The sequence below is a fragment of the Montipora foliosa genome, chromosome 1 (assembly GCF_036669935.1).
Source record: "Montipora foliosa isolate CH-2021 chromosome 1, ASM3666993v2, whole genome shotgun sequence".
Classification (NCBI taxonomy): Eukaryota; Metazoa; Cnidaria; class Anthozoa; order Scleractinia; family Acroporidae; genus Montipora; species Montipora foliosa.
This window is the reverse complement of record NC_090869.1, coordinates 21,404,613-21,420,010: the sequence shown is the minus strand read 5'-3', so window position 1 is coordinate 21,420,010 and position 15,398 is coordinate 21,404,613. Positions and strand designations below refer to the sequence as shown.

Sequence of the window (15,398 nt, the reverse complement as noted above, 5' to 3'; positions counted from 1 at the left end):
CCTTGGGCATTATGGGAGAATAATGCCCTAGTGCTTAGCTGCTCTTAGCCAATCAGTGCACGTGTTATATCAGCTAGAAACACAAGTCCATATAATACATAATTTCTTATTATTGTTAACTTGCATGTGTGATAAACATGTATTTAATCTTTGCCTGTGAGACCATGTATAGAAACAAAATTAATAGTTGAAATTAAAATTTGAAAATGTTTTAAGAAAACAAAAATTGTGGTAGGAGACCGACCACTAGTCTACTCCTTTCAATACATGGAGTTAAATCAGAACTACTAAACACAATTCGGTAAGTGATAAAAGTGGAATGTGAATAATGGAACACTCCAAAAAGATATTACCACGGTCTAACACAAACCATTGGGCTACAGTGTATATATCGTACTCTGCCTTCCGGGTGTCTGCAACGGCAACCCAACACATGCTATGGTGTTGAACTATCAACTTTGTTCCACATTAACAACAAAGAACATGTACACATGCAACCCATATTATTGATTTAATATATGTACCTTGCACTGCAGAGGATCTCCCTCTATAACAATTGTAAAGTTTTCTTTATCATGAACCAACTTGCATCCAGTGTCGTTCTGAAACAGTAAAAAGGGACTTCAGGGAACACAATTTTTTTCCGTACATGACAAAAGACAAATACAGTTACCCCTGTAAATTCACAACCCATGAATAATAAATATTGCTGAAAACAGAACACAGCAACTTGATGCATTGTTCTATAAATTATTTTAATAATTAGTTAAACATAATCAAATACATACCTGAATTTCAGCTAATCTCCACCATCGAAGATCTAAAAAAAATAAAAACAGCTTTCTTTTACTTTTAAATGACTTACAAAGTCGTAAAGCGATCCACAATGACAAGATCAAACAGACGTGATTGCATATTCTCAAGTTACTCTTTGTGCTACTACAAGGAAGGATTATGTTTTTGCAAAAGTTGGCCATGTAGCACTAATCTTATATGTGAACAGACTTATTATAACTGATTAGAGTGAAATGTGTCAAAGTGCTAGTTTTCTACCCCATAATTATGAGCCATGTGAGCGTTTGCCCTACTAATGGAAATGGGCCCACACAAGGACAGAGACAAACTCTGATCAGGGTGGGAATTGAACATCTTCAGTTCCCACAGTCTGCTCCTGTCTGACCTTGTAGCTCAGTCGGTAGAGCAGCAGTGATCTAACCCGAAGGTCCACGGTTCAATTCCCACCCTGGTCAGAGTTGTTCCCTGTCCTTGTGTGGGCCCATTTCCATTAGTTGGGCTAACGCTCACATGGTTCATATGGGGTAGAAAACTAGCACTTCACATTTCACTCTAATCAGTTAAGTCTACTCTTTGTGCTGTTTCTGTTGTACAATTCCTGATAATGACACAAGAACATTGCAAACCAGCATTTACAAAAGAGATGATTTGAGACACTTACAAATGTGAATTTTTTTTTGTAGAGTGTATGCCCATGACATCACTATGGATGTTTCAATTAATCATCGAGGATTCAAACTAATTAAGGACCGTGCCTTCTATTGTTATTGGGCGATACATTCTGCGCATCTCGAGATACTCGGGTTTCCTATCGGTGATGCTTACTAATAGAGGGATATTTTTGCGCGGTTTAACACTTTGATGCTAAACCAACTCAAGAGCTGTTGAGTGATTTCCTTGTGTCTCCATTAAAAGCATGGCAACTGATCACACATGTGATAAGATAAAAATCTCTTACCTTGGCTTTCATCCTCACTCAGTTGTACCTCGACTTTCTCGCATTTAGGAGCCTGGTGCTGCTCATCACTAAAAAATAATACAATGTAATAATAACACATTGCAGTTTGTCAACTGGAATGCATGTGTGTGTTACATGTTCATGAATATCGCAATGAACAGAAGCTGTCCCTTCCTATCAGAATTGTACAATAAAATAGTTTTTAGAGGTTTCTAAATAATCTCTAGACATTATTTTACTCAAGGTGTACAGAAAAAAAATATGCTAGTGATCTAACGCTACATAATTCAGTCTAAAAGGATACTTTATACACTGTAGGTCTTCAATTAGTATAAAATTAATGTTAATAGTTAATAATAATAAATCTAAAAAATATTATTATCAGTTAACTAGTTAAGTAAACGAGGCCACCAATTAATTGCATTATAACAGTCAAATGCAGGCATCTGATATTTTAATGTTCATAGTTAATAATAATAAATATGAAAAATATTATTATCAGTTCACTAGTTAAGTAAAATGAGGCCACCAATTAATGGCATTATACCAGTCAAATGCAGGCATCTGATATTTTCAGTTTGATTGCATAATATACACGTACAATGTACATCCATCACCTTACCTCAAGGCCCCTTCAAGCTCCTGACTTGCTTGCTTGGGAAGTCCAAAACCACCTCTAGGAGACCCTTTTCCTGAAAAACAATAATATTTATTATTGAACAACTTCAGGGAAAGAAAAAACATTTGTACCTTTGCCACATTAATAAAAGTAGAATCTTAAAGTGCTACTATGATCAAAAAGTCATTTTCTTTTTTTCCTCAGATTTTGAGAGCCTGTTCGCTTAAAACCCGACTGGCAAAATTTTGAGCTTTGATTTTTATCTTAAGGCTGTTTATTTTGAATGTAATGTTTGGATTTCACTGTTTGCCATTACTCACGTTCAAAACTGACCGATTGGACCTCAGAGGGTTGGATCTAGGAAAAAGTGACGCCATTGACTCACTAGCTTTAAATTTCAGCATGTAACAGGAACTCATTATATATGCAAAATACGAATTTAAAAATCTGAAAGCCCGAAACTCCTGTGCTGCATATTAATTCAGCCCTGTACACACACTTGCATTCTTAAACCAGTGAGTCTTTGACGTCATTTTCTCCTCGTCACAAAATGTTTATTCTGATCATCATGACCTTGAAAGGTAAGTGATCCATTCTTTTGATAAAATTAAACAGTCTACAAGTTTGCAATTAGAGAAAGGAGAAAAAGGAACCAATTTGTCTTCTGAATATGGTGTTAGTAAGCAGCAGATAATTATCTGATATCTGCAAGAACAAGGAAAAGATCATGAAGTTTGCAGACACATGTACAGGTATTCATGATTAAATGTCGCTTTCTTAATTTAATCTGTTTTTATTCCTCATCAATAATTTATTCATATTCTAGATTATCCAGACCCTCGATTATCCAGACTATTTCGTCTAGTCCCAACAAGTCCAGATAATCCAGGTTAGACTGTACTACCAAAAGAAATACATTGTAACTATAAACAGCAGGCACTGTTTACCAAATCTTTACATTAAATCCTAGGAACAAACCTGTCTCCTCAGAATCCTGTCTCTCCATCTTAACATCCCCAAGGCTGAACCGCTTAGCCTGCCCATACGATGTCAGAGCAGATTTCACATTTTGTACTGTCTCATCAAGACTCAAGGATTTATTTTCGCGCCAGTTCTCATTTTGTGACCTGTTTTTCTGAGACCCTGAGAAACTATAACTTTTTCTCTCTCTCCAGTTTTCAACTGATTCAGAAGTAGTATTGTTAGTGTGGCTTGTGCACTCTCCTAAAGCTGAAGTTGGTGTTCTTCTCCAATTATCTGTACAAGAAACACCAAGGTCCTTGTCAGAACTACATGTACTGTTCATACCACCTACTTCAGCAACTGCCTTGGTTGCATCAGCATCAGCCAATCCTGATATAGCCTCAATGGAATTTGCTTTCATCTTAAAATCACCATCAGTGTGATTGATATCTAATGAGGTTTCCACTTTCAGTGGCTGAAAGGTGTTTATTGATGATTCAACAGAGACATGAATTACACTGCTGTCTGACAATAATGCTGTCCTTGGTTCATGGCTTTCACTATAAACTGAGGATGAAGATGAGTCACTCTTAAATGGACGCCTTGGTTTGGTGAAGTCACCCCTGAACATTGCTGGCCTCCCCCTTCCTGGCACTAGTTTGCTTGGAAAAACTTCATCAGAATTATCGGAAGAGCATGGAGAGGATGCACGTTTTTCGATAGTGTCATTCAATTCTTGAGAAACATTTATCAAGGTACATTCCTCTACTCCCTCCACACAAGGCTGTGTTTTTGTTTCTATCATTCCCTTAATAGACCTTTGGCTGTTTGCAGAAGCTTCCTCTCTTGTCTTCATTTCAGGCTGAATGCAATCCTCATTTTTCAAATCCTTGTTCTTAAAGTCCTTGTTAATCCTGTTGGAACTTGCCACTGGTTCTGCAGAAAGTTCAATACGATGTACAGATGGACCTGATCGATGATCAACCATTAAAATCCTCTCTTCAGCAACTACATCTCTACACACAATAGGCTCGTGCAAGTTCTCGCAGGACTGTCTTAATTCATCCTCACTTATCCTAAGTACTGCCGCGGCTTTGCCGATAGTTTGAACACTGCTTTCTTGAAAAGAATTTATCCTATTATAGCCATTCCTTGTCGTACAATCAGTAATGACCGCAACATTCTTTCCAGACTGGTTCTTCAACTGTTTACAGAAAAACTGATGAGTCAGACGTTTAATAATTACTGTATTATTTATTTATATTAACCCTTTGACGTCCAAACCGGCCATACTTAGTATTTTACTCTGTCTAACGCCAGACAAGTTTACTCATCAATGGGGAACCCCTGGGAGTCAATGGGTTAATCACTCACTGTCCCCATTAACCCTTTGACGTCGAAACCGGCCTAAATCAGCCAGACTTAGTATTTTACTCTGTCTAACTCCAGACGATTTTACTCGTCAATGGGGAACCCCTGGGAGTCAATGGGTTAAACAATTTCACAAGACAGTGTATCATACATGGAAGGAGTTTTCCTACAATCTTCAGTCCAAGACGCAGTAAAAGTGACGTTTGTGTACATCCAAGGCCAAGGTCATAACTAAAACAACACTTTTACATCAAGGTCTATTTTTTAAATATCATAATTTAATTCATTATGGGTATGATGGTAGAACATGCACATGTACTGTATATTGGGTGGAGAAACCTTGGAAATTAAAGCAGCTGCATTGAACAATAAGGCCTGCTAAATGCTTATCTACAGTATCACATGAATAATGTTAAGTCCTGCCTCACCTTCTGGTAAACTGCCTTGTAATAACTCAAAGTTGGCTTAGAAACTTCCCATCCTGAAAAGCACAATTCCTGAATTTCAAGCAACCGAAACCTGGCATACTGCGAGATATCACCAGAAATTAGCTTCCCATTGATCTTATGAAGTGTTCTTTCTGTATTGACTGGGCACTTCTCTTTAAGAGATTTACCACAGGCTTTGAGAACATCACACTGGGCATCACAAAAGGCTTCACTGCTCCACAAATCAGGGGCTGAAGGTCGACTATAAGGCCACAAGGCCCGTGCAATTTCTTCCATGTAACTTTTTACAGCGTCAAGGTGAGACTTAGGGAGGTTGCTCAGTCTGCTAAGATTGCACAGAAGACAGACAACGTTTAGTTGCAGCATGTTGGGAACTTCAAGATGAGTTAATATCTTAAGTAACTGTTCGCATGACTTCTCTAATTCCGCCAGCAATAAGTGTGCAGTGTTACCATCTTGTTGAATGTTGCTGAGTTGGTAGAAGAATCCTGAGATCACCGGATCTGCAAATCTGTCCATCCAGCTGCAAGAACAGAACACTTTGAAAACCTCACTTGTATTATCACAGTGAAGCAACAATGACAAACAGTTGTCTTTTGTACTCTGCAAGTTGCCAGTGCCATTTGCTAGAGAATAAAGCTGTTGCTCTAGTTCAACCAGCCTGGGTTCACCGCGGCAAAAATCAACTGCTTGCATTTCTGGGATGACGAGAGTAGATGAGGAATTTTGAGAAGTTCGTCTTGAGAGAACTCTGTGAACACTTGCTTCAGTTGCTAACTGTGATGTCAAAGCCATAGTAGCTCTCTCATGTAACCTGTGAGGAATTTCAATTATAGAAATCACTACAAGCACAGGTGCCCCAAGCTCAGGGTAAAGGAAGGCCAACACAGCCAACAAAAATAGAAGGATTTGTAGGGGAAAAATTTTTCAATTAAAAACCTTACCTTATTGCCATTGTGGGTCGCTTCATTCCTGTGTGTTTTTTTCCAGACTCAATGCGATTTGAGCCACTTCTAAATTCCTCAGTTGCCAATAGTATTACAAAACCCAAAGGCTGCACAATCCATTCTGGGAGGCTCATCAAATAAAGTCAAATATTCCTTAATAAAATGTTCCCATGGATACAATTCCACATTACAATCAATTGACAAAGACAAACCACCAACAATGCAAAAGCAGCCCTACCAGCGACCTCAGGCAGTAGTTTGCTCACTCAAATGAAAGAAAAACCTTCCAAAAGATGGTACCAGTACTGTTAGACACATCAACCTTTGGAATCAATGGTGCTAGAGTGTTGTTTGTTAATGACACATTTTTTTATTCCCCTGGGTCCAGACATGACTGCATAGTCTCAGTCACAGTCATGACTCCATCGTTTTGACAAACTTCAAAAACACATTGAAAAGCATTGAAAGATGGCTTTGTGTTATCTCACTGGCGTCACTAAGTGAGTCCATCCACAAAATATTTATAGCTGCACAATTTCCTACAAGAACAAATTTTAAACCTTGAAGGCTTGATAAATAGTTACGATTGTGAACAGCATACAACATTAATGTCCTATTAAACTATAATAAAAACTGCAACCTTACACACTGTACCATGACTTCCATCAACTGTAAGAATTGAGATTTCTTTTCCTCCATTTGTATAATTCTTCTTTCATTCTCACTTGGCCTCTTGGCTTTCAAAGCCATCTTTCAACACTTTTCAAAGTGTTTTTGAAGTTTGTCAACACAAAGGAGGCATGACTGTGACTGAGACTACACTGTATGCAGTCATGTTGGACCCAGGGAAATACAAGAATGTCTCTTTGACAAACAGTGGTCTGGCACCGTTGATTCCAAAGGTTTATGTGTCCAACATTGCTTGTGTCACACCACCTTACAGAAGGTTTTCTATTCCGCTCAAGTGAACAAACCACCGCCTGTCTGGAGGTCGCTCACAAGGCTGCTACTGCAGGGTGGGTTAATTCTAGTGTGGAATTGTAACCATGGGAACATTTGATCAAGGAATATTTTACTCCATTTGGTGGGTTCCCCAATATGGAGTGTGCAGCCTTGGGATTTCATAATACTGTTGGCAACCAAGAAATTGAAAAACGTTCAATTTCACACTGAATCTGAATAAAACACCACACAGGAATAAAGCAGCCCAAAACGGCAATAAGGCTTTTTTCACTGAAAATTTTTTCACCTGATCATCTTCTCAAGTCTTTTATCCAGATTCCCATTCAAATCCTTATAATTATTTTTGTCAGCCACGTTGGCTTTCCCTCATGCTGAGCTTGAGGTGACTGTGCTTTAATTAAGGTGACAACAAATGTTCTAAAATTACCATTGTTATGCCCCCAAGAACAAGCACACCACTTTTTGGCAAGACTACAAATCAACTCAGCTTCTATAGCCACCCTCATCTGTTTAGTACATAGTACACCTCACTACATTATTTCACCTCATCATACACTGTCTCATAAAAAACCTATCCCCACAGAAAGAATTGCTTTGTGTCTTGTGTCTTCTTAGCGATTATTATCATTAATTTGCTTCAATCATTGTCGAAGGTGATTGTGGAACCACTTTTTTGGGACCTACATTGTACAATGCACATTGCACATGTATCCTTTGAAACAGTAACTTGCAGATAAAAGGCTTCATTCAATGCCACATTTTGTTGCCACGCTTTCTATCTACATCACACACAATCTTATGCCCCAAAACCAGCTGCATGTCCCAGGCCTTCTCACCATTCTCACACTAGAAGTAAGTGTTAGAGTTATTGCCGCATGCCTACAGGAAATCGAAAGGTCTAGAGTAGTAGGTTTCTATAACGTTTTTTCTGGCCTAAGTTGGGGGAGAGATAACCATGGCAGTCTTTGGATACTGAATACTTGCCCACCGTCAAGTGTGATTTAAAATGATTTAGTTTTCTTCTTAAGTTTTGCATATGTTTTAACGTTTTTAGCCAAAAATCATGAAATGGTTTTAATACTTTGCACAAAGTATTAAAAACCAGCAGAAATGTGTGACTTTCCCAGGTATCCATGTTCATTTTTTATCAAAGTTGTTACGGGGCAAGTACATTTTATGACATACATGTAATTGCCCGGACAAATTTTAGGTTGCCCGGGCAAAAATGCAAAAGTATAGAAAATGGTTGATAAAATCACTTGTAACTTGAGCATTTGCATTGTACTTTACACTCCCGTCAGAAATTACGAATTTTGACTCTGGAGTAATAGGTTATTTGCACTGTGAGAACCCGATTTACAGTGCTATATACCTGCCATGGCAAAACGTACTTGAATGTAACTTACAAAGTTACGATTCAAAGACCCAACGTTTCACTGCTTCTGTCTAGTGTCTTCACTTTTAAATGCTACCAAGATTTAAATGTATTTCCTGTTTGTAAGCAGCAGGTTCCGCTCCTTTTGTTTTCCTTTTTTGCTGTAGGTGGCAAAACACCTTGTTAATAACGCCACATTATCAGCTGAGACCGCAAGCTGCCCTTTGCTCTTTGCGAAACGACTTGCTGACAACCATGCCAGTGGTGAGATACATGAAAATTGAGCCCACAATTATTTCATGGAAAATACCACGTGGTCAAAGTTGACACCCAAACTTGACATTTCAGTGCGGAGGGAAGCTGCATGTTTATTCCTTTTTTTCTGGAAGTCTCTATTGAACGAAAAGCGATCAGAACGAAAATACATTGTAAAAATTATTATTACAAAAGTTGCTGGCATTCATGAAAGGAAATTCACTTTGACGACCTTTGGAGTTATTATACTCGTCCGGACAGGTTTTTAGTTGTCTGGGACGACCCGCCAACTGCAAATGTGTTTCACACTTTTTTCCACTTTTCTGTTATGTACATGTACCTTTTAGTTTCAACTCTGCAACACTGTTTCAAGTGTAATTTTTTCTTACATTTATAACAAATAAAAACATTTTATCACAGCCCCTTAACTGCCCCTAGAGGTTTGGAAGTGCCTACTGCAAAAACCTATCAATCACTGCTACAGCTGTGGCTATGTTGTAGTTCAATTTGCACTTTGGTACAATTTGTTTTTGAACTGGTACAATTTTAATTGTATTGGTGCAAAAACAGTGAAAATAGTTTAATGTTTCTTGAACACAAAGAACACACTTCATTGATAACAGCTGTTTGCCATTCATTTACTTAGTTCAAGAGGTTACTGATATAAGGTTTGCTGAGCATTCAGAGCAGGACAGAAATAGCAAGACTTGTTGGAAATACTTAACAGTCTGGTTTGACCAAGAATAACATGAGTGGTTTTAAGCACTAATTTACACAATTTAAGCCTAAACACTTGTTCTAGAATGGTTAGCTTTTATTTACAGTCATGATGTACTAAACATAAACATTAAGAATTTATTTTAAAGCCTGTTCATTTAGTGTACGTGGTGACAAGGGCTAAGGATTGCTTTTTGGCTTATCATCAAGTTACCGTCAGTGTACCAGTCCTGCTGCTGGTTTGGATTACGGTAGTTTTATCATGTTGTGTGTACAATTCACTTTGCAGACTACAACAGCAATACATGAATTATGTCACTGTTTCAATAAGACAAGAAATAAAGTGCAGAAATCTTACAATTTAATTTTGCTACTTGTCATTAAATTAATAAAATAGTATTTTGAGATTAGTGTCTTGTAGCCATTTGTTTTGTTTTTCCATATCAAGATATCTCAATGAGTAGTATAGGGGAAACTTAGCACCAATCAGCAGTTTTTCACCTATAGCCCACTTGCTTTTTTGCATGCTGCGGTAAAAGAAGTTTTGGTGGAGAAATCTAGTTTCACATTAGTGGCAATACAAGGATAGAATCACGAGGGTGTGATCAGAGTGTTAACTTTGCCATACTCTGTCACAATTCTTACATATCCTTTCTCTTCAATTTCGATGATTTGACCCAATAGCATATTGGGGTGAAAAGGGTTGATCTTGTCTACTTTGTTTATTTTTATTGCCACCATGTCCAAAATCTTAAATTTCGGTTGTTTTTGTGCTTGCTTTTTTGTTTGCTGGTGATAGTCTTATGCTGTTCGTGCAATGGACAATTCAATTCAATTCAATTCAATCAATTCAATTCAATTTTAATTTAAACTCACACAAACATTAATTTACAGTGTTGGACAAAGAAAAATAGAATATACATATGAATATTTACAAATTAAATATTGAAGAAGATACATAGTACTAATGAAATATTACAATTGTGATTAAGAAGTAAAATGTTAGGGGAAAAGAAGAAAGGATAAATGGTAAACAAAGAGTTTTAATACAAGGTTGATTGTGAAGAGTTTGGGACACCTAAATAGCTTATGAAACTAATCGAGTAGGTGCCCCAAAGGAACTAAATTTATCAGAGGGAATATAGAGATAAATAGACAATTTATGTTAAAAGTATTTCTTTAAGATCTAACTATCCAATAATAACATATCAACTAAGAACTAATAATATTATTACGAACAACTTTACAGGTCGAACGCTTACTTCTGAATAGTTGTCATTCTCCCATTTACTTGTGATTTGATGTCCTCTATGTGCTGTTCTTTGGGGAGCAACTTCAGAATACCCAGCCACAGCTACCCACTATTGTTTCCCCTATGCAGCATCTTTTGAAGAATGAGACTAAATACAATAGAGCCTATTCTTATTCAATGAAATGCGAATAAGTGGCGGGGTATTCAGAAGTTTAGCCCAGTTTTCCTTGGTGGTATGTCCATTTCTTTCTTTGCAATGTCTTTAGTTGTGACTAAGATAGTTTGCCTTCCGTTTCTCTCAAATCACTACTCGATTTTTCACTTCGAATTTTCAAGAATTCCATTACTTCATTGTAAAATTGATCTTCGATAAACATGGTTAGTTGTGATGTACTTCGCTTCTGCTTTTGCTTAAAGTCATCTAATCCTTGATAAAATATTTCATGTGATACACACTGCATTGTAGAGCTGTTTTCTTCCAACGAAACTTGTGAAGTCTAAATGTGAATAAATTGAAGTTTGGACCGAGAGTGGCCTGGGATGAATAATAAAATATTTGGACAGAGAGTGGCCTGGGATGAATATTAAAATATTTAATTATAAATAATTATTATCATGGTAAGTTTGCATGATCTGCTTGTGTGGTCGAGTGGATTAGAGAGTGGACAACAGATCCAGAGGTAGGGAGTTCAAGTTCAAGTTCGGGTGAGTAAAGAAAAAAGGCTTGAGTATACTGTGTAAAGTCTGTCATAGAGGGAGTGGGCATAAGGGTATGCAAGGAGGGGGGCCATCTGCAAAATAAGGGGGGATAGAACTGTGAAAGAAAGGGGGGTTGGATAGAGGTGAAGGAGCAGATGAGGGAGGGGTACGAAAGTAGGAGAAAAGAAAGAAATAACATGTTATTTTTTAGACCCCCTAAAAACCACGCCCTGTTTTTTAACTACACCCCAAAAAAGGAAAATCTCTTTTCTAGACAGTTGATAAAAATAAACCAATTACAATTGTACCAGTTCAATATATTTTGTACCAGTTCAATACATTCTGTACCAGTTCAGAAAAAATTGTACCAAAGGAACAAATTGTACTACAACAGCTATACATGTAGCTGGACACTTTCTTACATAATTTCTTCTGTCCAGTTTATTTGAATGGAGGAAATACCTTCTCAAAGTTTTATGTTAGGTCTATTGTTGTACTCCTGCACTTAAACCCAAGGAAGGACAGTTACATGTAAGGCTCATAATGATGTAGTGCAGAAGGATCTGTTAAAACAAAAGACCAGCTTTAACATGCTTGAAATAAACTGCACTTTGACATACCAAGTTTTGTGTCACTGGCGTTATAATTTAACAACAACATTTTAACCCTTTGATACCCAAACTGTCAATGGGGAACCCCAGGAGTCAATGGGTTAAGCAACCCATGACATGACTTGAATGTTGGTTATGCACTCCTACAAATCTCTATCAAGGGGAAAAGTCTGTTATTTAGGATAGTACTATGTACTCGGGACAGAGATTTTTTCCTTTTCCGGTGGATAGAGCTATACACAATTTGAACAATGTGTGCTTCCAGAAAATATCCATACCCCACCACAGAGGGAAATCGAAATTCTGAGGGGGGAGTGTGGCCAGAGGCCCATGAAATTCCAGAGCGGAAGGGGGGTTGGATGATAAAAATCACTTTCCAAGAAGTAAATTTTGAACTCAGTACCAATGTGGTAGATCATTTTTGAAGAAATAAAAGAGTTTATATCATTTGTGATTATTTTTTCACCTAAATAAGGTTTTCTTTCTTCCAAAGGCGTTACATATGCAAATCCAACGGAATTAGGCCCCTGTTAGGCCAACAAAACTTGACTTGTCGCGTACGGAATATTGACCGCCATTACTCGTTACTAGTCTCGATAGAGACATGGCCGCGTAACAGATGTGATTACTAGCTACGTTTCTTCGATCTCCGCATTGCGTCAGTTGATCGCAAAACAGTACTTGTTGTGAAAGAGGCAGAAGGTATATAATGTAATGATTTCAGAATCTAGAGTTTATATTCTCCTTTTTATTTCCCCTTAATTTTGTGGTTGAAAGTTTGATGTGCTCGCAATCATTTTCACAATGGCATTAATTCCATCAACATTATGGCCGTTTTGAAAAACAAAATTGTAAGCTTGCACATCAAGGTAAACTGACAAATACAAATTCATCTCTTTCATTTTAAGCTACATGTATATTGTGTAGTTAACATTGCTTTGTAGGTAGTGTTCTGTGTTCTAATTTGAGACCGCTCAATAAAATAAAATGAAAACCATTGCATAACCGCAATCAGCATCATTCTTTACTTTCATAATCTTTTTTCGTGAAAATAAACTCTTTCTGTGGGGTTGAGGGGTCTTTTTCTTACTTTGTGGAAATTCCGGAGGGGTGGTGGGTCATCAGTTCCCTACAAATATGGAAAATCTAGGGAGGTGGGGGCGTTGGGTCCTAAGTGAAATTTCCTCCATGGTGGACAATGGATATTTTCTGGAACCACACAAAGATGATCTGATTTCTCTCAATTCATTTGTAAGGTCAGCTGTCCAGTTTTGCCAGCTCTTATCTGGAATATTGTTTTGACCTGGACCCTTTTCACCCAAATGCATAATTTACCATGGCAACCTAGCAAACTGCAACAAACCCACAACTCATAGCCAACTGAGGGTCAATCTTAAGGACGGTGCCTACTATTGTCATTGCGCATACGTTCTGCGCATCTTGAGATACTCGGATTTCCTATCGGTGATGCTTATTAATACAGGGATATTTTGCGCGGTTTAAAACTATCCGGAAAAAGTAGATCTTAGTAAGTACTCTTGGTATCCAAAAAGAAAATTGGCGGTAACCATGCAGTTTTCAGAGATAATTAAGTTTCTATTTGAGAAAGAACGCCATACATTGCTTTGTATTTTAATGCTTTTTACAAATATTATTCATGAATTATCTTTGAAAAATGCGTGGTTACCACCAATTTTCTTTTTGGATTTTAATAACCCTTGTTAAGATCTACCTTTTCTTGCATAATCACACACCAGGGCAAAAATATTGTTAATTAGTAGGCACCGTCCTTAATTAAACCACACACAAAAAAAACAGGTACAGGTGACACTTGACCTTTAGTTCGACACTATTTCGATTTCCGGTGTATCTGTTGCTTCCACAGGAAATGAAGGTTTGCATTAAGAGTAACTTTAAAAAATCGATTACAAAACTGCTAGGTAAACAAACACTTCTGAGCTTTGATGCAAACTCAAAGACGATTAGCTTACTGACTGCCATAGTACGTAAGGCCAGCGCCGCAAGGTTCTTGATTGCACAGGCTTTAGCTGGATATTTCAAACGACTCGTTTAAACAACCAAACGGAATACGATATGTAGTGACGATGTCAACAGACCATGCTACCAGATATTGATCCGGAGGCAAGCGACCCGAAAAGCAGCAAATTTAGTGTGTAATATGAAAAGGTGTGAAACTGAGATACTATGTGATCAAAGAAGATTGCGATCATCAAATATGCAGAGCATTTTCTTCTTTTCTCTTTTACGCACGTAAATTCAAGTTGAAAATTCTCGAAGAAAAAAAGGGTAGCGCAAAGTTGACCAATATAGACTGTTTCCTAAACAAGCTATCAGTTACAGGGAAGCGCGCAACCAAACCACTTACAAACACATGGCTTATGTTTGGGAAATGAACAAGCGATATTTTCAAGGCTTGCCGAGCGTTTGTTGAATTAAAGCCTTGAAACCATACCTCGTAAATTGAAGCCTTTGAATCCCAAGGGCGGTGTTCACTGAATTTATAGTGGCTCTTTAGTAGCTCGGTATCCAGCATACATAGCCTTCTTTAATCAAGCGCCTCCTGCTGTAAAATAAAGACAACTTTCGCGCGTTGTGGGTAAAGTTACATACATACCCCGTTCCCATGAGTCCAAGCGGAAATTACGTGTGTTACACGACTGTGACAGAATTTCGGTGGGAAATAATTTTTTACTCTTCTGGGCCAATCATTTCCAACCTTTCATGGTTAAATAAAATACAATTCACTACACTAGGATTTTTACTAACTTAAAAACAATTGTCATGAGACTTAATTTTATATGCGAGGGAGCACAACATCAGGTATAGTCAGAAAACCTCCTTTTCAGCCGTTTTTAGTGTCGACACGCAACGCACCACACGCTCCTCCCCCGTGACATATATTTTTACTTACCTTCCTCTTGCCACCATGAATAAAAAAAGTCCTTTGACGCGTTCAAGCATGAAAAAAGACCAATTGGACCCCTCAGGATAGATCACGGTTTTGGAAACGCAAATCTTAATGGAGGATATGTAACATCAGGGGCAAGGTCTTGTGTTGATAAGATCTTCAATTTCAACGGGCGGAGCTGTAAGAGAAAACGCGGAGACATCTTATCATCAAAGCGCCCGACAAAGGTACCGAAGTAGTTGTTTAACAAACCAGACATGGTTTCCGACAAGAAGCAACTGTTGACAACATTCTGAATAACTTAAAAGCAAACAAGCATTTCTTTTATTAGTATCAGTGATCCAAATGAAAAACTTCATCATGAATTTATTTGAAACTTAAAATTCGCAAAACTGTAAACTGCAAAGTTCTCCCTGCGTTCTAAAACGCAGATCACGGGACACAGGAAAGTGCACATGTCACTGTGCTTCAGAAATATTGAACAACGTCAAAAGC

The 15,398-nt window shown here is 37.7% G+C and overlaps 1 protein-coding gene across 3 annotated transcripts in view; it reads right to left on the bottom strand.

Moving 5' to 3' along the window:
- LOC137993049 (uncharacterized) overlaps positions 1 to 14,930 on the bottom strand; it is a 26,126-nt gene extending 11,196 nt beyond the window's left edge. The window contains exons 1-8 of one of the 3 annotated variants that reach the window (XM_068838714.1): positions 14,907 to 14,930; positions 14,448 to 14,558; positions 5,135 to 5,969; positions 3,351 to 4,539; positions 2,376 to 2,445; positions 1,754 to 1,821; positions 789 to 820; positions 525 to 602 (exon numbers count right to left, since the gene is read on the bottom strand). In XM_068838714.1, the coding sequence (XP_068694815.1) occupies positions 525 to 602; positions 789 to 820; positions 1,754 to 1,821; positions 2,376 to 2,445; positions 3,351 to 4,539; positions 5,135 to 5,950 (2,253 nt within the window). In that variant the 5' untranslated portion in view covers positions 5,951 to 5,969; positions 14,448 to 14,558; positions 14,907 to 14,930. Of the gene's footprint in view, positions 1 to 524; positions 603 to 788; positions 821 to 1,753; positions 1,822 to 2,375; positions 2,446 to 3,350; positions 4,540 to 5,134; positions 5,970 to 11,825; positions 11,927 to 14,447; positions 14,592 to 14,906 lie in introns of those variants that run through there. The other 2 variants (XM_068838718.1, XM_068838707.1) reach the window with 2 other exon arrangements.
- Between the last annotated feature and the right edge of the window lie 468 nt (positions 14,931 to 15,398).